Source organism: Xenopus laevis, chromosome 3L, assembly GCF_017654675.1.
Source record: "Xenopus laevis strain J_2021 chromosome 3L, Xenopus_laevis_v10.1, whole genome shotgun sequence".
Classification (NCBI taxonomy): Eukaryota; Metazoa; Chordata; class Amphibia; order Anura; family Pipidae; genus Xenopus; species Xenopus laevis.
In genome coordinates this window covers 32240334-32264301 of record NC_054375.1, presented here as the reverse complement: position 1 = coordinate 32264301, position 23968 = coordinate 32240334, and the positions used below count along the sequence as shown (strand labels likewise).

The window sequence follows — 23968 nt, the reverse complement described above, 5'->3', positions numbered from 1 at the left end:
AGAAGAAGTAAGCGTTTTGGAAGAAAAATAAACAGCCCCCCCAATAAATGTACCTTAGTCCCTGCTGCCAGTCTGCTCTGGTTCCTGTGTTATCAACAGATAACAGATAACAGCAACAAAGTTACTCAATTACAATGCAAGAGCAAACTATCTATAAATACAGTGAATTCATATTAATCTAAAAACATTATCACTAGAAAGTTTTCTGGGCAAACTATAAAGTTAAAGGGCAAACTTTAGAGTTAAAGGGAAAACTTGAAAGTTAAAGGGAAAACTTGAAAGTTAAAGAGAAAACTTGAAACTTTTCTTGGCAAACTATAAAATTAAAAAGACAACTTAAAGGGAAAACTTTAGGGGGCCTGGCCAACTGTGCAGACGCGCCTTTACCGAGCTCTCGGTCCAGCTCCCCAGATTGACCCTGACCAACGGCACAATTAGAGTCCGGTCAGATAGAAGAGGGCAAACGCTACAAAAACAGCCCTTTTGTGAGGCCCTAGGGTCAGTACAGCCCCACCGAAGATCCCGGCCTAGCACCGCGCCCGAGCCTCCGACTAAATTTGAAAAGCCATACGGCGGCGCCACTGGACCGGATGGGCAGCAACGACGCGCTTCAATCCAAGCCACTATTAAAAGCCATACGTACCTCGGGGCCCCGTGGACACTTGACCTACTCTCATAGGGGCCAATAGCGCACACAGGCCTCTCGTTAGCCTCAAAAGTATCGAGGTCGGGGACGGAGCTAGCCAGCGATGAGTGTGGTCGCTTGAGACACCAGCTCCGTGTTACTCTGAGCCAATAAGCCATTTCCCGTACTTTGGACCCAGATCGAAAGGCTGGTACCGTGGGTGAAGTTGGCTACGACGGTATGGAACCGAAAGCACGGCCGAAAAAGACAAACGCTTCAGTTACTGCGTTCTTTACCTCCCACGCTGCAACAGACTCACAGCCTAAAGCAGGCGCCATCTTGGATCCATCGCAGGCTGCTCCGGATACTGATCCCATGCGAGACGCACACGGCACCCTTAACCCGACAGAGGAACTAAAAATCACGCCGATGGCTATCAAACAAACCCTGCAGGCGGATATTAAACAAATGTCGGTTGACATACGCAAAGAGATACAAGACCTTGGTGTCAGGGAGCCGGGAGCTCCCTCCAGGGAGGTAGTCGGGATCGAGGAGGAATCCCTCTTGAGGGAGCAAGGTCGAGGCGTCCAAAGGATTAATCCAAAGAGTAGTCAGAATCCAGGCAAGAGTTCACGGGCAGGCAGAAACAGCAAAGTCCAAAGTCCAGGCAAAGGGTCAAGATAACAATCAGGAACAAGATGAGCAATCGTAGCTCACAGGAAACCCAGGATACACTTAGGGAAAGTATTCCTAGACTTGGGCGCCATTCTGGCGTCTAGGTAGCGTTTTTATTTTGAATTTGGCACCTTTGTGACGTCATTGGCGTTCTTGCGCCGACGTCGGCGCGCTGATGTCATCGTGCCGGCGCCGCTACCCACGTGGCGGCCACGGGCGCCGCCATTTTGGGAGCGACGCCGGCAGGGGAGGACGCGCCGCCCGGAGCTCCTGGGACTGCTCCGGGTGGCGATCGTGACAGGACCCCCCTCTGGACCACCAGGACTTGGCTTCTGGGGAAATTTGGAGTGGAAATCCCTCACAAGACGAGAAGCTTGCACACCAGAGTGTCCTTCCCAGGAGCATTCTTCAGGGCCAAAGCCCTTCCACTTGATGAGGTACCGAAGAGAGCCCCTGGAGATTCTGGAGTCAAGGATCTTTTCCACCTCATATTCTTGTTGACCATCCACAGAGATAGTAGGAGGGGGAGACGGGTTCACCGAAAAGCGGTCGGAGGTAGCGGGTTTCACCAGAGAGACATGAAACACGTTGGGAATTCGCAGCTGAAGTCTGACGGCCACAGGATTGATCACCTCCGAGATGGAGAATGGACCCACAAACCTCGGACCCAACTTAGGAGACGGCACCTTCGACCGAATGTTCTTGGAAGACAACCAGACTTTATCAACAACCTTGGAGGGAGGAGAGGATCTACGTCTACGATCTGCAAACGTCTTGTGAACCAGAGCGCTCTTCTCCAAGTTCGACTTGGTTGCAGCCCAAATAGCAGACATGCGGGCCGCGTGGTCATCGGCGGCCGGGACGTCGGACAACACAAAGTCCTGGGGGAAGGCCTGAGGATGCTGACCATACACTGACATGAACGGGGACCTTCCAGCGGAAGTGTGGCAGGCATTGTTATGAGCAAATTCCGCCCATGGGACGAGATCAGACCAGTCATCTTGACAAAGGGAGACGTGATTCCTCGAGAAAGGTTCCAAAGCTTGGTTTACACGTTCAGCTGCTCCATTAGTCTGGGGATGATAAGCGGAGGAGAACTGGAGAGTAATACCCAGATCTTTGCACAGGGAACGCCAAAACTTAGCAGTAAACTGAGAACCTCTGTCAGAGACCACTTCCGCAGGAAAACCATGCAGACGGAAAATATACTGGATGAAGAGCTGAGACAACTCCACGGCAGAGGGACGCTTCCGCAGGGGAATGAAATGGGCCATCTTGCTAAAGCGGTCAATCACCACCCAGATCCCAGTGTTTCCACTAGAGGGGGGAAGTTCAACAATAAAGTCCATTGCTAAATGAGTCCATGGACGAGATGGGATAGGCAATGGTTGTGATAACCCACTGGGGCGAGAATGGCTAGGCTTGGATGTGCCACAAACGGTGCAGGCAGCAACAAAGTCTTTGACATCTTTACAAATAGTCGGCCACCAGACTAAACGTCGAAGGAGTTCAAGAGTCTTTTCAGGACCAGGGTGTCCTGCTTGCTTGGAGCAGTGGGTTTGTGGAAGAATAAGAAGACGTAACTCGGAGGGAACAAAAGCCATCCCGATGGGGGTATCCGGAGGAGCAAAAGACTGTCCGGCCAAGATTTGTTCGGCAAATTGGGGAAATAGAGATGCAAGAATCTTGGCGGAGGGAATAATAGGTTCAAGTCTTTCTGGTAGACGATCGCCCGGAGTGAAACTTCTGGAGAGCCCGTCGGCCTTCCGATTCTTGGAGCCAGGAAGATAGGTCAGAACAAAGTTAAAGCGGGAGAAGAACAGGGCCCACCTGGCCTGACGAGGATTCAGTCTCTTGAGAGAATGTATGAACTCCAAGTTCTTACGATCGGTATAAATCGTGACCGGAATTGAAGAACCCTCTAGGAGGTGACGGCACTCTTCGAGAGCAAGCTTGACTGCCAGAAGTTCTCGATTCCCTACATCGTCATTTTGTTCTGCAGGAGAAAACTTTCTGGAGAAAAAGGCACAGGGGTGCAATTTCCCATCGGCAGAAGGTCTCTGGGATAGAATAGCCCCAGCACCTACTTCAGATGCATCCACCTCAATGCAAAAGGGTAACTTAGGATCCGGATGACGGAGGACTGGGCCAGAAGAAAATGCGTCCTTAAGGGACTGAAAAGCTTCTACCGCAACTGGAGGCCACGACCTGGGATTACCCCCTTTTCGGATGAGAGTCAGGATAGGTGCAATACGGGATGAGAACCCCTTGATGAATTGCCGGTAGTAGTTGGCAAATCCGATGAACCTTTGAATAGCCTTGGTGCTCAAGGGAAGGGGCCACTCTTGGATTGCTGACACCTTAACGGGATCCATCTCGAAACCTTCTAGGGAGATGATATAACCCAAGAAAGGAATCTTAGACACCTCAAAGACACATTTCTCCAACTTGCCAAAGAGAGAGTTCTTCCTCAAACGAGAGAGTACTTCTTTCACCTGGGAGCGATGAGATACAAGGTCTTTCGAGAAGATCAGGATGTCATCCAGGTACACGACCACAGACTTTCCCAAGAGATCCCGGAAGATGTCATTCACGAGCTCTTGAAAGACAGCGGGGGGCGTTACAGAGGCCAAAGGGCATCAAGACATATTCATAGTGCCCATCCCGAGTGTTGAAAGCCGTCTTCCATTCGTCCCCTTCACGGATGCGGATGAGGTCGTACGCCCCACGGAGATCTAATTTAGTGAAAATCTTAGCCCCTTTCAATTGGTCAAAGAGTTCAGCAATCAGGGGCAAGGGGTACCGGTTTTTAACAGTGATCTTGTTAAGGCCCCGGTAGTCAATGCAAGGACGTAGGCCTCCATCCTTCTTTTCCACAAAGAAGAAGCCTGCCCCGGCAGGAGAAGTAGAGGGGCGGATAAACCCCCGCTGGAGATTTTCCAGAATAGAATCTTTCATAGCGGAAGTCTCAGCCGGAGAAAGAGGATAGGTGCGACCCCTAGGGGGCATGGTTCCTGGCAGGAGATCGACAGGACAATCGTATGGTCGATGTGGAGGAAGGAACTCTGCGGACTTCTTACAGAATACATCAGAGAATTCCCTGTAAAAGGAGGGTAGAGTCTTCAGATCAGACATAGAGATATTCACCCTCTGGAGGGGTTCAGCAGGAAGACAGTGCTGCTGGCAAAATGGGCTCCAACGGGAAATCTGTCCTGCGGACCAATCGATGGTGGCATTATGCAGGCGCAGCCAAGGGAGACCCAAAACGACTGGAACGGATGGGCAGCAAATAATTAGGAACCATAGTCTTTCTTTATGCAGCGTCCCAACCTGCACAGGCAATTCCCCAGTCGTCATAGAGATAAATTCAGCCTCCAGGGGTCTGTCGTCAATGGCAGTGACACAAAGAGGAGTGGACAATGGGAATAAGGGAACCTCCACGTGTTTGGCCAAAAGAGCGTCCGTGAAGTTCCAAGCAGCTCCAAAGTCAATGAAGCTGAGCCGACAATGGTCTTAGTGGCTAGACGAATCTGTAAAGAAAGGAGAAACCTGTGATAGTTCTCTTGAGACTTCGGAGTAGTGCCCCCTACGTGAGTAACCCTTGATATACCTCGGGGAACAGAACTCGTGGGCTTCACCGGACAAGAGTTGGCAAAATGAGACTGTCCGCCACAATACAGACATAGGCCAGCCATTCGTCTACGGAGTCTTTCTTGTTCGGAGAGACAAACCCTTCCAACTTGCATCGGGAAGAAGCTGGAGTAGCTGGAGTATGCAAGAGAGCTCTCTGGAAGCGGGGTGCCAACAAGGGTTGAAATCTTTTACAACGCTCCCTCTCTACTTGATGCTCTCTGAGACGAGTGTCCACCTTAATGGATAGTGCAATCAGATCTTCCAGCAGATCAGGGAACTCCCTGAAGACAAGATCATCTTTACTAGACAGACCTTAATAAAATACGGCCTTATAGGCACGGTCATTCCAGGAAGTCTCAGCCATCAAAGTTCTAAAGTCAATAGCATAGTCACTGACGCTGCGGTTCCCCTGCCGGAGTTGCAGAAGACGAGACGGGGCATTGGTGACCCGACCCAGGGCATCAAACACAGTATGAAATGCTTGAAGAAAAGCCTTGGCATCAAAAGTCAGTGGAGAATTCTTCTCCCAAAGAGATGTTGCCCACTCAAGCGGTTTGCCCATCTTGGAACGTTCATCGGGGAAGTGCGAGGGTTGAAACTCAAACTGGATCTGGCACTGTGTAGCGAAACCTCTGCAGGCCCGTGGGTCCCCACTGAAGCGAGGGGGAGGCGGAATACGAGGCTCACCAGACGAGAAACCTGCGGTAGACGAGACGACCGCCGTGGGAGGATTTACAGCAGCTTGGGAAGCAGGAGGCGCTGGAGGCACTCGAGAGAGAAGGGTATCGAGTGCCTGCCCTATGCGGTACTGCTGGCCTTCATATTCCTCCATGCGGGATGCCAGTCCGCGGAGCGCTCGTCCGACATCGGGCGTAGCTTCCTCAGTAGGATCCATGGCCCAAGTATAATGTCAGGGAGCCGGGAGCTCCCTCCGGGGAGGTAGTCGGGATCGAGGAGGAAGTCCTCTTGAGGGAGCAAGGTCGCGGTGTCCAAAGGGTTCATCCAAAGAGTAGTCAGAATCCAGGCAAGAGTTCACGGGCAGGCAGAAACAGCAAAGTCCAAAGTCCAGGCAAAGGGTCAAGATAACAATCAGGAACAAGATGAGCAATCGTAGCTCACAGGAAACCCAGGATACACTTAGGGAAAGTATTCCTATACATGGGCGCCATTCTGGCTTCTAGGTAGCGTTTTTATTTGGAATTTGGCGCCTTTGTGACGTCATTGGCGTTCTTGCGCCGACGTCGGAGCGCTGACGTCATCGCGCCGGCGCCGCTACCCACGTGGCGGCCGTGGGCGCCGCCATTTCGGAAGCAACATCGCCAGGGGAAGACGCGCCGCCCGGAGCTCCTGGGACTGCTCCGGCCCAGCGATCGTGACACTTGGGGAGCGTACGTCCCGCATAGAAGTCGAAATGAGTGAATACGCAGAGGCACATAACGACTGGGCTGACAATCACGCAAAAGTGGAGACCGTCTGGCGAGTAAGGTTGCAGATTTGGAGGATCGTTCCCGCAGAAACAACCTCAAGCTGCGTGGCATACCAGAGTTGGTACAGGCACAGGACTTGGCAGAATACCTGGCTGATTTACTTGAGGTAATTATGCCTGATACCCCTCATATTGAACTGACGACAGACAGAATATATAGGATCCCCAAGCCACGCAATGCCCCAGACTCAGTCCCAAGGGACGTGCTCATCAAATTGCATTTTTGCCATATTAAAGAGAAGCTTCTACGCTCGGCCAGACGCAAGGAAAGTTGGCCTGCTGAATATGCCGACTTACAAATTTTTGGCCGACTTGTCCCAAGCTACATTGGCAAAACGCAGAGCTTTTGGGGAGGCCACTAAGATACTCCGGAACAACCATTTACCGTATAGGTGGGGCTTCCCGGTTAAGCTGCTAGTCAACAAGCAAGGCACCCTGACCTCTCTCATCACACCTGAAGAGGCCAGAAAGGCGCTACGCAGATGGAATTTGTTAAACACCCCCACCTCTCCTCCACGCACCCCGCAACGCTCGCAACTCCAAAAGTTATCCAGGGAGTGGCAAGAAGTATCGTTTACAACGTCGGCGATGACCCTCCTGGTGTATTTTGCAAGTTATTCTCGGTCCTATGCACCACTACTATGGCTCGGGGAGAACCGAGGATTGAATCCTTTTCTCTCTTTTTTCTTTTTTTTGGTGTTCCAGCCACTGTTACTTGTTCTACCACCGTACGCACCCATTTCCCCCTCCCCCCACATTTCCCAGTTCTTAGTACTACTGGGATATATTCTGGCGCAGTTCTACTCGAGTACCTACGCCATGAAGAGACTGTTTGTTGATGTTGAACCAAAGCTGGTTCTTTTTTGGTTGATACATTGTTTTTGGTGATATTTTGTATGTTTTTCAACTAATCCTAAACTGCATTCTTGCTATTTCAGTTTCATCATTGCCTGTTGATAATGTCTTTTAGATTACTGTGGATAGCCAAGCTTGGGATCCAGCCACCATGCCATATACACGATGGTTAAGTTTTATTCACTAAACGCTAGGGGGTTGAACACCCCACAGAAACGCAATTTAGCCCTTAACGAAGCATATAAGGCTAAAGCTGATGTTCTGATGTTTCAAGAGACTCACTTTAAAAAAACCCAGCAACCAGCGTTTCGTAATAGAAGGTTCCCACATAACTTTCATGCCTTATCAAATACGAAAACTAAAGCAGTTTCTATACTGGTTGGTGCTTCTACCACGTTTCAGATGCAACGCATGGTGGCTGATCCCTTGGGGAGATATTTACTGATAGTCTGCATGCTCCATAACCAATTGTATACACTGATTAACATCTATGCCCCAAACGACAACCAGTTGCAATTCCTAAGTAAAACACTGACACATCTTTTGCAATATAGAAAGGGCAAATGTGTTGTGGCAGGGGACTTTAACCTCGCACCTGACCCCCCTAGGGATATCTATAGAACTACCTCACAATCTGTAAACAAGCAGCAATTGACACAAGCCAAAACATTCAGGGACCCGCTTCATAGTTTTGCCCTTAGAAAAGGATTTTACGTATCACTCCCCCAGATTTTTAACCCACACGAGAATTGACCTTTTTCTCCTAGATCCCCAGACCACGGCACAAACCACTAAATCTTGGATAGGAATTCAGTCATGGTCCGACCATGCTCCACTTGGAATTGATATAGGACTTTTTCCTACTAGGAGAACTCTAACCCCTTGGAGATCGTATGACTCCCTATTATCTCACCCGGACATTCCGAAGCACTTGAAATCTTCTCTGAACTCATATTTTCAGACAAATGTGTCTCCAGATGTTGATTATCAAACAATATGGCTCGCACACAAAGCCACAATGAGGGGGGAAAAGGGAAAATTGTATCATACTTACCGTCATTTTCCTTTCCTGGTCCTCTCCATGTCAACAACGTTGCGGGATAGGTCCCTTCCCTCTCCTAATTGTAGAACCCACTCATTAATTAATTCAGAAATACTTACCCCCAACACCCACCGGCGTCTAGTTACAAGTTTGTAGAATATCCAAAATACACTGGGTAGGGTAACCTTGACATGGAGAGGACCAGGAAAGGAAAATGACGGTAAGTATGATACCATTTTCCCTTTTCCCCAGTCCTCTCCATGTCAACAACGTTCTGGGACGTAGCAAGTTCACTGTCCCAGGGTGGGAAGAAAAAATAACGCTTCATAGACAAAGATGCTGCAATCATGTTTTAATTTTTGGAGGAAGCCGATTTAAGGACTTTAGCCCCAAAAAGGGAATATTCAGAAGCTCTCACGTCCAGCCTATAGTGAGCAATGAAAGTACATGGCGTAGACCAAGAAGCTGCTCTGCAGATCACCTCTAATGGGACCCCTGCTTCTGCCGCCCAGGAAGCTGCGTGTCCCCTGGTTGAGTGCGCTCTTACTTCAGATGGCTCCGGGAGGTCCGCGGAAGAATAGGCTCTTCTGATTACCACCCACTTTATCCAATGGGAAATGGATCTGGATGAGGCTGGATTCCCCTTCCTCGAACCGGCCGGGATAACAAAGAGTCTATCCGACTTCCCGATTGAGTCTGTTCTTTCGCAGTAGATTCGAATGTTTTCCGCAGGGCTTGCAGATCTGGTGAAGCTGATTCCTTCGGAAAAGCTGGTAAAACGAACTCATCCCTGAGATGAAATTGTCAAACCACCTTAGGCTTGAAGGATGGTATGAACCTTAGGATGACTCCATCTGGTAAGAAAATAGGACTGTCTGGAGAAAAGCAAAGTGCCTGCAGTTCCCCTACTCTCTTAGCTGAGGTAATGGCCACTAAAAAGGCCGCCTTAACCGTCAATAACCATAATGAGAGAGAATCCATTGTGTCGAATGGAGGTGATGACAGCCTCTTGAGAACCCTAGGAAGATCCCAATTGGGACACCTTGGTCTTCTTGCTGGTAAGATCCTAATCGCTGCCTTAAAAAATCAGGATACCAAGGGGTGTTGAGCCCATTTTACTCCTGAGACTGCAGATATGGCAGAAACTTGAGTTCTCAGGGTACTGACAGACAATTCCTTTTCCATTCCTGACTGCAAAAATTCCAAGACTTCTGCGACTGAAACTGGCAGAGATAGCGACGACCTTCGACAGTTCGTAAAAGTGTCCCAGACCTTTGAATATCTTGAGTTTGTTGAAGATTTTCTGGATCTTAATAGGCTTTGAATAACGCTCTGGGACAGCCCTTGGGACTCTAAGGTCTGCCGCTCAACCTCCACGCCGTGAGAGCCAGAGGACCTGGATCTGGATATCTGAAAGGCCCTTGGACTAGAGGATTCTCTGACATTGGGAGTTTCCAAGGACGGTCCTTCGAGAGCTGAACAAGATCCGTGAACCAAGGTCTTCTTGGCCAGGCTGGAGCGATGCAAACCACCTCTGCCTGGTCCTGCTTGATCTTTTGAATCACTGCTTGCATTAGAGGAAGAGGAGGAAAGACGTAGCACAAACGGTGAGTCCATCTCTGGGAAAGAGCATCCACTGCTAGAGCCATCGGATCTGGCTCCCTCGAGAAGAAGAGGGGACATTTGGAATTTGTGGATGAGTCCATGAGGTCTATGACCGGCTGTCCCCATATGCAAACTAGAGTCTGGAAAATCTCTTTCCAATTGTGCCTTCCCACTGCATACCTGCTGAGAAAATCCGCAGCCTCCTTCAACTACCCTGGAAGATATACTGCCGTGAAATCTATCACTGTTGACTCTGCCCACTGAAAGATTGGTTCCACCTCCGCCATAAGGAAAGGACTTCTTGTTTCCCCTTGTCTTCTGATATAGGACACCGCCGTTGTATTGTCGCATCTTATTTTTAGTCTTGAGCCTCTGAGTTGATCCTGAAAATATAGGCAGGTTTGAAGAATGGCCCTTAGCTCTAAGACATTTGATGGCTCTTCTGACCAAGGTGCTGGCCATGATCCTTGAGCTACCTGGGCGCCTAGCTGAGCCCCCCATCCTCTTCCAGAAGCATCTGTACATATTACAGTTCGGAACCTCGGGACAGATGCCGGGGCTCCGTCCACCGGTGTAAGTCTGGGACCACCGAGGAGCAAATCTCTATTTGTTGATCCTTGCTGTAACCGTCCCATTGAAATGCATGCTGAAGTTGCCTCATCCTCCAATGGGCCCAGGGAACCAGCCCTATGGTGGATGACATCATCCCCAAGATTCTTACACAAGTCCTTGCCGAGACCTTGTGACACTCTAGGATGGATGCGACTTCTTTCCTGAGGGCTTCCTGTCTTTCTCTGGACAAGGAAATGGTACCCTCCCTGCAGTCCAAGATTGCGCCCAAGTATTGTAGCACTTGAGCTGGAAGCAATTGACTTTTTTGTAGGTTCAGGGTCCATCCGTGGGATCTGAGAAACTCCATCACCCTGTCTCTGTGGTTGACAGCTTGGGCCTGCGTAGAGGCTAGGATAATGAGGTCGTCCAAATCATGAAACACTCGGATGCCCCGCCAACGCAGGTGGGCTATAAGAGTGACCGTGACCTTTGAAAACACCCTCGGTGCTGTGGAGAGGCCGAAGGGTAGACACCTGAATTGAAAGTGAGCGTCTCCCACCTTGAATCGGAGGAACCTTCTGTCTTCTCTGCAGACCGGCACATGGTAATAAGCATCCCTGATATCTAGTGAACACATCCCATCTCTTGGTGCAATTGCGTCTATGGATTCCATTCGGAACCGTTGGACCCTCAAGGCCCGATTGACACGGTTTAAGTCCAGAATCGGACGCCAAGCACCCGAATGCTTTTGTACTATAAAGAAAATCAAATAGTTCCCCTGTCCCCATTCCTTTCTTGGGACCTGGGAAATAACTCTCCGAGTCTTTAGAGCTAGTAGACATGACCGGAGAGCCCTTCTCTTTATTGGGCAGGCTGGAAGGGGTGAAGGACGAAAGCATGGAGAAGGAAGATGTTTCAACTCCAACCTTCTCGAATAATGCTGAGAATCCACTTGTCTTCTATCCATTTCTCCCAGGCGGTTCGAAACAGTGTCAGTCTTGCCCCTACTGTTTGCCCCTGGGGAGCACCACCTTCAGAATTGTTTCCTAGGATTGCTGGAGGATCTACCTCTTGCCACCCTAAAGAATCCTGATTGTCCCCCTCTCCAGTTACCTGCTCTTGGATTGTTGCTTCTGGAACGAAAATTCTGTTGATCGTATGGGGGAGATCTAAATCTGAATGTGCCTCTGCCTCTGGACGACTGTTTATTGGGATATCTCCTCTTTCTTTTCTGAGGCATCGGCTGGCTTTTACCTCCTGAAAAAAGTGTCTGACCTTGGAAGGGCAAGGAGCATAATGCGAATTTAGAGGCTGAATCCGCTTCCCAGGATCGGAGCCACAGAGCTCTTCTAGCCGACACGGAAAGAGCCAGCGATCTGGAAGCCAAATGAATCTGATCAACGTGGGCGTTCATGAGGAATGAGGACCCCAGCTTGAGTTCCTTCAAACCCTCTATTATGTCAGTCCTATCGCGTCCTTCTTTGAGGGCTGCTTCTATGTGAGTTAGCCAAACCTCAAGAGCCTTGACTACTGACAGACTTGCCATTGCTGGTTTAAGGGATTCCCCTGCCACTAGAAAGGCTCTTTTCAGATCTGTTTCCAATCTCTTGTCCATGGAGTCCTTTAATGTTGCCTGGTCCTCGATAGGAAGAACAGTGTTCTTTGATAGGTTGAGGACTGGAGCATCCACCTTGGGGAGAGTAGATATGTCTTTCCTATCTTCTTCCTTAAATGGATAGAGCTTATTGAATCGTGCTTGCGTAGAGCTCCTCTTAGACACTGATTCCCATTCCGATTTGACCAGCTCCAATACTTCTTGATGTAGCGCAGGGGTGTCCAACCTTTTGGCTTCCCTGGGCCACATTTGAAGAAGAAAAATTTTCTGGGGCTGCACATGAAATACACAACACTTTTGATTTATAAAAATAAAGGAAAAACACAGAAATTAACTACAATACCAGCTAGATAACCATATTGAGCTATACACTGGAATATGGGACAAATATAGAGCAACCTTCTCTGCTATATGATTACTAATTGGGCAATAGGTAGTCCCCCTCCTCCCTAGGTCACCACATTGTTACAACCTGCCATAGTAAGCCTATTCCTAACAAGACAACAGACTGAGGTGGTAATGATAACCCGGTAATGATAATCATTACCACCTCAGTCTGTCATATTGTTAGGAATAGGCTTACTATGCCAGCTAATCATGTGTTTGGACAAAAAGCACAACAACAACATGTTATTTCACTCTTTTATTTTCTCCATACCTTTTATTAATTGTTCATTTCTTTCTTTTTTTCACTTACTTTCCTTTTCTCTCTCCACATGCAATGTGAAGCAAATATATGGTTGTACAATGCACAAAAAAGAAGATACAAGTAAAGTTTTAATGGGATTTTTGACATTGCACTTGACTTGATAAACTACTGCTCAATGGAACCAGATATTGATGCATTAAATTAGAAGTAGTTGCAATTCTCAGTGAATATTCAAGGTGCTCATCAGATAATTTGGTTCTAATTTTGTGGCAAGCAACTCCAAAAACTGCATGGCTCTTCTCCTGCCTAATGAAAGGCTAGCTTCAGCCTGCAGCTTACTGGTAAACTTTACAAAAAAAGTAAAAGAAAAGAGCAAATTAAACCATCCTAGTGGGATTTTAGAGATTGTGTTTGATAAACAACTAATCGATGCATCAATATCTGGTTCCATTGAAGTAGATGCAATTCTCAGTGAATATTCAAGGTGCTCATCAGATAATTTGGTTCTAATTTTACTCTTAGTGTGCTTCATTCTTCATTCATAAGAAAAGAGAGCAAAACAAACCATCCTAATGGAATTTTTGACATTCCACTTGACTTGATAAACTACTGCTCAATGGAACCAGATATTGATGCATTAGATTAGAAGTAGTTGCAATTCTCAGTGAATATTCAAGGTGCTCATCAGATAATTTGGTTCTAATTTTACTCTTAGTGTGCTTCATTCTTGAAAAAAGTTGCTCACAAATATAGGTGCTGCCAAAAAGTGATGACAGGAATAAGGCATGGTTGTGAAGTGAGGGATATTTATCTCTGGGAAGATAGGACCTATAAAAGTCCAGTAAAGACACATGATCAAATTTTTCCTTAAGCTGGAAGTCAGATTGCAGCTCAATGCATTCCATTTGAAAATTGGCAGGTAACATATTTATGTCAACTGAAAATGGTGTTGCAAATATAGCAAAATGTTGTTTATTTTCCCTGAAATCCTGAAAACGTTTTTCAAATTCTTGTATCAAATCATAAAGCAAGGCTGCATATTTTTCAGTGTTGACAGGAACATGTTTGGCCAATGTGTTGAAATGCATAAAATTGTTTGCCTTAATTTGATCTTCCCATAATTTTAGTTTCGTTTGGAATGCTGTTATGCCTTGGAACATTGTGTTGATAAGCTGGTTTTTACCTTGAAGACGCATATTTAAGTCATTCAAATGGGAGGTCAAATCCACTAAAAATGCTAAACCTGTAAGCCAGTTTTCATCATCAAGTTCAGGCACACATTTTGCTTTTGATACCATAAATGACTTTACTTCATGTCGCAAATCATAAAATCTTTTCAACATTTGGCCTCGACTTAGCCATCTTACTTCTGAGAAGTAAATGACATCACCACAGTCAGCATCTATACTTCTAAGAAATTCCTGGAACTGGCGATGATTCAAGCCCTTGGCCCTTATGAAATTCACAGCCTTTATCACTATTTGCATGATGTTATCCATTTTTAAAGCTTTTGCACATAAATTTTCTGGATGTACTATGCAATGATACTTCATTAAATGTGAGTTTTTGGCAGCAATTGCATCATTTTCGATTAATTTTACAAGTCCCTCTCTTCTACCTACCATTGCTGGGGCACCATCAGTAACTATACCAGATATGTTTACAAAAGACAGAGAATATCTATTTAACATATTTTTTGGAGCCGTATCTGTAGCATCAGTGCTTTCATCCACTGCCAAAGCATAATATTTAAATTTAGCAGCTTTACTCTTCAAACATCTTTCAACAGATTTTCCAATGTCTTCTGTTCGCCTGGCTATAGTCTGGTGTGACAAACTTATTTTAGAAATATCCCCTTTTTTTTCAGGGCAAATTATGTCTGCCACACTTTCCATACATTGCTTAATAAACTCACCATCAGTAAATGGTTTTGATTTTTTTGCTATTAAATATGTTACCACATAACTAGCTTTTACAATAGATTCTGTCTGAGTAATAACTTTTTTAAAAAAATTTTGTTGAGAAGACAGACTTTTCTTAAGTTCCATTGCTTTGTCCTTACGACACATTCCTTGATACACAGAGAATTTTGCAGCATGTTTTTGCATATAATGCCTTTTTAAATTATAGTCTTTGAAAACTTGCACATATTCACCACAAATTAAGCAGAGTGCTTTACTGTTTGCCTCAACAAAAAAGTACTCTTCTGTCCAATTTTCTTTAAACACTCTTCCTTCCTCTGTAACTTTTCTTTTTCTGTGTTCTTTTTTCGATTCAGAGATTCTGAAAGCCATGCTAAAAAAAATAGGGACTATATTTATTATGTTGTTAATTGTGAAGCATGGCTAGCAATACTTAATGTGCTGCAGATGTACTGCTTACCTGCCTTTCCTAATAACAGGACTGTAGTAGGAGGTTGATGACTGCTATTTTTCTGCACTTTGAAGCTGCACACCACCACATGGGAACAAATAGCAAGAGTTTGCTAGAAGAAAAATAGGGACTATATTTACCAATTATGGCTGCCAACTGTAAAAAGCATAGCAGGTGATGCACGAGGTGCCACTTAATAATGCTTACCTGCCTTCTAAATAACAACCAAGGCTCACTTGCAGGTTGATAGGTTAAAAATGATAAGCTCTGTGTTTCTGCTATAGGAAGCTGCACGGGAACGAATAGCAAGAGCTATAAGGAAAATATGTACTATATTACCATTTATGGCTGCCAAATGTAAAACATAGCAGGCGATGGGAGAGGTGCCACTTAAAAATGCTTACCTACCTTTCCAAATAACCACCGAACGCTCACTTTCAGGTTGATCAGCTCAGTGTTTCTGCTGTAGGAAGCTGTGTACAGTGCACCTCACAGGAACAAATAACTGTTTAAAAAAGGGAATGCTGTGTAAAATGCCCGTTCATGGATGGCACACATCGCATACAAACAGGGTTGCCAGGTCTAATTTTCAAAACCAGCCCAAAACTAGCCAAGTGGCATTCAAAGGTAGCCCAAAAATAGCTCAATATTTGCAGGAAAAAAAACTCAAAAAAATAAATGAATGTATGTGAAAATATGCCTTTTTTAAATTTTCACTGTTTTGCTAATTTTCCAATAAAGGTAGGTACAGACTTGACCATCACCAGGGGCGTAACTAAAAGAGGCCCAATTTGTAACTGGCGTATTTTCATAAAAAATTATTTATTTCACTGCACATATTGTGCTATGTTTGGGCTACTTTTGAAGTTGAATAAACAATTTATTTATAATTCATTTTTCAGTTACAAAATTAATTCTCTATTTTTGATACTATGAACTGTGAATTTAATTAAGAAGTGATAATTCATTGCAATGCACTTATAAGCTATTAAGTACATTTACCTCATAATTAATTATCTTAAAAAACAAATCAATTGATTATTGGGAATCACAGGGGGCTTGGGAATTCATTTCTTTTTAATTCATTTTTGTATTAATTCTAATTTATTGCACTGCTCTTTAATTAGCCTACAGACCTACACACAGTGAATTTAGTGAAAATAATAATTCCAGAAAATTGTGGAATAGGTATATGGCCCAGGGGTATTATTACACAAATCCCTACTTCCAAATTTATCATGTCAAATGCAAAGCACTAAGCCAGACTAAAACAGTAAAAAATTCTGTACCTGTAAAAATACTATGCAGGTGTATTGTGCTGAACCAGGGGAGCTGAGGTAATAATAATTGGTTGCTGTGGAGTGCAAGAGTGCCAGACTTGCCAGTAAGCTGCAGGCTGAAGCTAGCCTTTCATTAGGCAGGAGAAGAGCCACGTAGTTTTGGGAGTTGCTCTCTCTCTGTGCCTTTTATCACGCTGCCAGACAAGAGGGGGCAGGGCCCAGCAAAGCCAGGAAATTGGCGCCAAAAACACGCGCTGCTAGCTAGCAGCAGCTAGCAGCCGTTGGGGAGACTGGAGAACACAGGCGGTGACGTCACACGCAGAGCGCCGGCGCTGACGTCACACGCAGAGCGCCGGCGCTGACGTCACACGCACCGCACGCACAGCACAGAGAGGCTGCAGCCAGCAAAACTGTAGGGAGAGGAGGCGTGCCTTTCCTCTGACGCACGCTTCCTGCTGGGCCGCACGGACCTCCATTCCGGGCCGCATGCGGCCCGCGGGTTGGACACCCCTGATGTAGCGGGAAAACTTGCGCAGATCCCTTGGCCTTGGGAAGAAAAGAGGAAGGAGTTGCCTGCTCCTCTGATTGCAGAGCTAAGGAGGTTCTGACTGCCCTTATTAATGGCTGAACTAGGGCAAAGTCAAAGGCCGAATGCCGAGTCTCATCTTCCTGATCGGTATCTGATTCCAGCACTGAGCTTGTCCAGAAATCCCCTTCCTCTTCCGGGGAAATGGAAACCCCTGAGGGTCCCCCCATGTTTTTGGAAGCTGCCTGCACTTCCTTGGCCACAGTTTCTTTTATCCAAGCAAGGATATCTGTACTGGCACCTGCTGACTGCCCTGCTGCCGCATTGAGCCATGACTGGCATAGTTTCTTATCCGGCAGAGGTGCCTCCGAACATCCCAAGCATTGGGCCTGCGTGGTTTGAACATTTTCCTCCCTGGGGATGGACTGTTCCTTTGATCTTTCTCTGGATCTGGAAGGCCTCATAGCACTGCCAGGATGAGAGAGAGAAAGATTTAGAAGTCTTGGGAACTGCTTAACTAGCATCCCGCCTTAGACTGCTCACCCTCAATTAGTTTAGTGTCTAAAAAGAACATTTTTTTTTTTCCAGGAACAATACTAGGAACTGGGCAACCTACCAAAAAGGAGGAGGAAATACAACAAGATAAAGGAAAATGCATTAAAAATGCATTAGCAGGCTCCTAGCCCAGTTCACAGGCTACTGCTCCCCTACCTACCAAGAAAAACGTAACCAGGAGGCAGGAGCAGCGCGTGGTCAGCCGAGCTTGACAGAGCTTACACGGACCGCTGCTTCCTGTCCCCTAATAAGGCCAAGGGCCCTGCCCCCCAGCCGGAGCCAATCGCCGCAGAGGCGCCTACCAGGGGAAGAGAGAGAGAGAGCCGCTGCTCCTGACCCGGAAACATACCGCCGCTTGATCCGCAAAGGATTGGAAGGTGACGTATGCGGAAGTTCCGGGTCCCACGCTCTCTCTCTTCTCTATCGGCAATAGACATCGCCGAAAGCCGCACTATGTTTCCCTGACTGCCGCCACCCCCCCTGTTCCCCAAAATACTCACAGAGTCCGGGTGAGGGAATGAGCCCCGAGGCTAGGGAACAGGGGGACCACAGCCCACGGCTTCTCTATGGGAAAGAGAGAGAGGCCCTGCTGTCGGAGAAAAAGGCTAAAGACCAGCCAAAAATACTCCGTCCCTGGGACGTACTACGACAGCCCCCTGCTACGGCTCTGGAAAAAAGAACAAACGAGCTCCTGTAAGGAGCTAGGAGAGAGACAAAAAGAACCCAAAAAAAGACGCCGGTGGGTGTTGGGGGGTAAGTATTTATTAATTAATGAATGGGTGGGTTCTACAAATAGGAGAGGGAGGGACCTATCCCGGAACGTTGTTGACATGGAGAGGACTGGGGAAATTATATCTCAAGCTGCTAATCTTCGAAAGCAGAGAGATAACAAAATACACACAATTCAACAGGTCATTACAGATTTGGAACATGACTATTATTCTCAACCCACAATAGAATTGGCTAACAGGATTCAAACACAAAAAATGGAGTTACAAAAATTACTTCTTATCAAAACAGAATTTCGGTTAAAGCTTCTCAAACATTTCTATTATACAAAAAGTAATAAAGCTGATAAATTGCTAGCCTCCCAATTAAGACAAAGACAAGCCCATACCAGAATACAATTTTTAAAGGACCAACAGCACAAAATCACATATCCACGTAAGATGGCTAATCATTTTGCCTCTTATTACTCTTCTCTGTATAATTTATCCCAATCGCAAGAAGAACCCCAACCCGCACGGGATGCAATACTGACATATTTGGATTCTTTACCAATCCCACGGCCCTCGGAGAATCAACGTGAACAACTTAACGCCCCTATCACCAAGGAGGAAATCACCCAAACTATAAAATTGTTAAAGCTCGGTAAAGCTCCAGGGCCAGACCGCTACACTAACTCCTACTATAAAGCTTATGCTGACATTCTAACTCCCCATTTATTGCATTTATTTCAATCTATTATGGACACAGGACAGATTAAAACGGAACTCCTCCAGGCACATATCTCAACCATCCCCAAACCGGGTAAGGCACCAGACCAATGTCAAAACTACAGACCTACAGCTCTGTTAAATACAGATCTCAAACTTTACTCCAAAATACTTGCACTTCGTCTGAACAAAGTTTTACCGTGTCTTATACAATACGATCAGGTGGGATTTGTGCCTGGACGACAAGCTCCTGACAATACCAGGAGGTTTCGTGACCTCCAACACGTAAAAAAAAGGGGGAAAATTCCAGCTTTAATACTCTCACTTGATGCGGAGAAGGCGTTTGACAGGATCCACTGGGGATACATGATGAGCACCCTCACTAAATTCGGTCTAGGGCAAAATTTTCGGAAACCTATAATTCCACTTTATTCTAACCCTTCCGCTAGGTTCTTAACTTCGGGGATTCTGTCAGACGCCTTCACTGTTTCTAACGGCACTAGACAGGGGAGTCCGTTGTCCCCTTTGATCTTTGCCTTAATGGTAGACATTCGAGGGATCCCGACACAGTCTGGATGTCACACCATAGGTCTGTTTGCCGATGATATTATATTAACTTGGACCAATCTACATATCACCCTACCTAATGTCCTTCGTGAGCTGCATTCCTTTTATTTCATATCCTGGTATAAAATAAACTCCCAAAAAACGCTGGCGTTACCAATCAATATCCCTACACAGGTAAAGCACCAACTCCAAAGTAATTACTCATTTGAATGGAGAGATACTTACATTACGTATTGCTCTTCCTAAAGACCCAGAACTGCTATTCAAGTATAACTATGTTCGTCTCCAGAAGTCGATTCAAGAGAGTTACTCTAAATGGAAACCTCTGTACATTTCTTGGGTGGGTAGGATAAATGCTGCCAAAATGACTATCTTACCAAAAATGTTGTATTTCTTTCGGACTATACAGATTGCTCTCCCTTCGTACTACATTAAAACATCGCAGAAACAAATGAATGTGTTCGTATGGGCAGGGAAGAAACCTCGTACAGCTGCTAAAGCATTACAACAACCGGTTGCAGTAGGAGGATTGGGGCTTCCAAACATCAACAGCTATTATACAGCTTCATTACTGGACACGACCATGAAAATGCACAGTCCAACCTCTTGCAGACAATGGTTAGATCTGGAAACAGCAGAATCATTCGCTACCACTATTCCCCTTCTGCTGTGGACCCCACCGAATCTCAGGCCTAAGCGAACTTTAGCCCTACCCACGACTAAGTTGATAATGAGAACTTGGTACAAGGAAAGAACTAAGATGGAACCTGGTAAAATCATCTCTCCCAGGACTCCATTATTGAGTCTTCCATTTTTTCTACAGGACTTGCCTATACAATCGTGGATAACTAAAGGACTGCATCTAGTTAAAGATTTATATGGTAGAAACAAATACATGCCATTCCAAGAACTCCAAACTAAATACCAACTCGCAGACACTGATAGATATACCCAGACGAGAATAACGCATCTGTTACTGTCACACATACCTAACTATAAAAGTTGCCCGCTACAATCCAACTTTGAGCGGCTCACGGCCTCAGGACGGTCCTCAAGAGGAACTCTTTCTAGCGCCTACAAACTTTGGGTCATGGACCCTCCAGACTACAAATATCCCTACATGTTAAAATAGGAAAGAGACCTACACCTGTCCTTTACCGTGAATCAATGGCACGAAGCAGCGCAGGTATTATCTGGGACAACCAGATGTACAAACCATATTGAATCTTAGAAGAAATTTTTATACAGATGGCATCTGACCCCAATGCGACTACACAAGATCTCACATACTCACTCGCAGTTATGTTGGAGAAACTGTGGGGACAATGGAACCTTACTACATTTGTGGTGGGACCAGGGCTGCCATCAGAAATCACGGGGCCCCGCACAACAAAATTTTCTGGGCCCCCCTTCCCTAAGTATGAAGGCCACACAAGACACAGGCATTAAAACATTAAGTGCCCCCCTACAAGTTAAAAAAATAACTTTGGTGCCCAGGCCCCTCCTACAAGTTTTGGTGTCAGGTGGTGGTTAAAGAAAAAAAACATTTGTGGCCAGGGCCCCCACACATTTAAAAAATAAACAATGAGCCAGGGCCCCCACACATTAAAAAAAAAACAATTAGCCAGGCCCCCACACATTTTAAAAATAAACAATGAGCCAGGCCCCCACACATTTTAAAGATAAACAATGAGCCAGGGCCCCCACACATTTAAAAAAAAAAAATTAGCCACGGCCACCACAATTAGCCAGGGCCCCCACGCATCTTTAAAAAAAACTAGCAAAGGGCCCCCACACATTTAAAAAAAACAATTAGCCAGGGCCCCCACAGATTTAAAAAAAAAAAACAATTAGCCAGGGCCCCCCACACATTTTAAAAATAAACAACGAGCCAGGGCCCCCACACATTTAAAAAAAAAATAAAAAAAATTAGCCAGGGCCACCACACTTTTTTAAAAAAAAATAACAATTAGCCAGGGCCCCCACACATCTTTAAAAAAAAACTTGCAAAGGGCCCCACACATTTAAAAAATAAACAATGAGCCAGGCCCCCACACATTTTAAAGATAAACAATGAGCCAGGGCCCCCACACATTTAAAAAAAAAAAAATTAGCCACGGCCACCACACTTTTTTTTAAAAAACAACAATTAGCCAGGGCCCCCACGCATCTTTAAAAAAACTAGCAAAGGGCCCCCACACATTTAAAAAAAAACAATTAGCCAGGGCCCCCACACATTTAAAAAAAACACACATTTAAAAAAAAATAAAAAAAAAATAGGCCCCCCACACATTTAAAAAAAACTATCAGCCAGGGCCCCCATACATTTAAAAAAAACACACATTTAAAAAAAATAGCAAAGGCCCCCCACACATTTAAAAAAAACTATCAGCCAGGGCCCCCATACATTTAAAAAAAATAAATAAACAATTGGTCAGGGCCCCCACAAGTTAAAAGAAAAAAAAACTGCACGTACCTTAGCCAGGGAGTTCAGATCCCGGTATCTTCAGTTTCTTGTGCTCTGATTCGCCAGTGAAATGTAAGTCCCGGTAAACCCGCATGGTGATTGGTTAAAGTAGAGGGGAGGTTCAAACTTCTCCCAACCAATCCGCATGTGGCTTTACCGGGACTTACATTTAATGGCAAATCAGAACACAAGAAGCCAGTCATCGGAGCTCTGATGCAGGGGCCCGGCTGTGCAAGTAAATGCAAGTAAGTGCAAGTAAATGCAGCACGGCCGGGCCCCCCTTAACTCCCCAAACCACCAGGGCCCGGGACAACAGTCCCCCCTGTACCCCCCTGATGGCGGCCCTGGGTGGGACTGCACGCTCTCCCAACAAATATGGAAGTCCGTATGTCATTTTAGATCAAGCGACCTTCACATAGTTGTTCCTTTGGAGCCACAGGTGGCACTCCTCCTGCTGTTTCCAGAACAAATCCCCAAACCTACTACAAAATTGCTCTTTCACCCCATCCAATGAGAACAAATTATTGCAGCTGTTGATGTCAGAGCAGCTTGGAACATATGGCGGCTCGTAATGAACACAGAATGTCAAAATACGAGGAAATACGGACCCCGTGGCTGACCTACAGAAAAGGGCAAACTTCAACCCTGTGATACTGTTGCTATGTTATGATACCTGAATCCACTTCTGAGTTTGAATTTTCAATACCACAATGTGACTGAATGCAGTCTGGGTTAGGCTCTAGTAATACTTGTATAATTTTATAATTTTTTAGCAGAATGCTAAAATCCCTCCGTTACTGCTAATGGGCAGCACCTTACCCTAGCTGACTGGGGGAACAAACATTGATCCTACAACTAAACATATAGCAAGGCCAAGGTCACCCATCAGCAAATTGAATAAACAGCAAACTGCATATTAAATTTGGAGCTGCTCCATGCAGGGAGCTCCTTCGGCTCTCACGGGGACCTCATCAATTGCCTTTAATAGAGGTTTGGGACTAACGACACCCCACAATGGGTATCTAATATTTACCATATGCTAGATCTCATCTTGCTAAGTGGAAAATAAACATCTTATCATGGGTAAATACGGCAAATCGAAAGAGGGCGTAAGAGACGCTCCAAAACAGCATAAAATGACCCAATCCCAAACATTTGTAAACAGGTTTTTAGCCCCAGCAGAGCAAGAAAGGTCGCGAGTAGAGTCAGAAAGGTCGGAACAGGCCGAAGGAGACGACCAGGCCTCTGACGACGACTCGACCGTGTCAGAAGGTAAAGCTTACGCTAAAGATTTAGCCACTCAGATTAAAAATGCGCTAAAAGAAAATGTTGCTTCACTTCAAAAAAAATTTGGGACCCCCAATTGTCCAATGTATACTGTAGATACCTACAGATACGCCATATATTCTTTATGCAGTTTGGCACAGCTGATATTTTAATGGATGAACCTCTAATTCTGAAGCAGTTTAGGAAAGAAGATACGTCCAAAATGGTATCTATTTTGTATGCCCAGATTATGGCTACTGCTCAGAGCCCCTTCTCTATAGCATTACTGTCTTGGAAGAGGGATATCCCGGATATGTCAGAGGACAAATGGGATGAAGTGACGGAAAATTTATATAAATTTCTGACACTCGTAAGGTCACTTCTATGCTATGCAAAGAAAATGACAATTATAAAGTGGATGGCACCACTTCCCCCTAAGAAAGGTGAATGGATAGATTATGTGAACCGGTTACTTCCTTTAATAAAATTAACATATGAGGCTAGAAAATGGCCAGATCAATTTGGCAATATATGGAATCCCTGATTAGATGTACATTTGCTTCAATTGTCTTGATACGGATTGGATGATGCTACTACTCTTGATGTTACATTTGTATGCAAATGTCTTACGGATGTTACTGTACCCCCCCCCCCTCCCCCCCTCTTTCCTTCTGTATCCCCCCCCTTTTTGTTTATGAAAAACAATAAAATGTTTACTATCAAAAAAAAATGAAGAGGTTGCTGACCTAAAGGCAGAAATC

At 45.7% G+C, this 23968-nt stretch overlaps 1 protein-coding gene and 1 long non-coding RNA gene across 6 annotated transcripts; one reads left to right on the top strand and one right to left on the bottom strand.

Moving 5' to 3' along the window:
- Positions 1–12874: 12874 nt before the first annotated feature.
- Positions 12875–13273, top strand: LOC121401436. The gene is made up of 2 exons (XR_005966240.1): positions 12875–12973; positions 13222–13273. It is a non-coding gene; the product is annotated as an uncharacterized LOC121401436 (long non-coding RNA).
- LOC121401435 (general transcription factor II-I repeat domain-containing protein 2-like) lies at positions 12967–15648 on the bottom strand. Of its 5 annotated transcripts, none has more exons than XM_041586084.1 (4): positions 15519–15648; positions 15318–15422; positions 15120–15240; positions 12967–15032 (listed from the first exon to the last, which is right to left on the bottom strand). In XM_041586084.1, exon 4 carries the CDS (start codon positions 15029–15031, stop codon positions 13307–13309), a length of 1725 nt encoding a protein of 574 aa, XP_041442018.1. In that variant the 5' UTR covers position 15032; positions 15120–15240; positions 15318–15422; positions 15519–15648; the 3' UTR covers positions 12967–13306. The 5 variants fall into 5 exon arrangements, with proteins under 5 accessions (XP_041442018.1, XP_041442019.1, XP_041442020.1 ...); XM_041586085.1 differs by having other exon boundaries at positions 15120–15222; XM_041586086.1 differs by having other exon boundaries at positions 15515–15647.
- Between the last annotated feature and the right edge of the window lie 8320 nt (positions 15649–23968).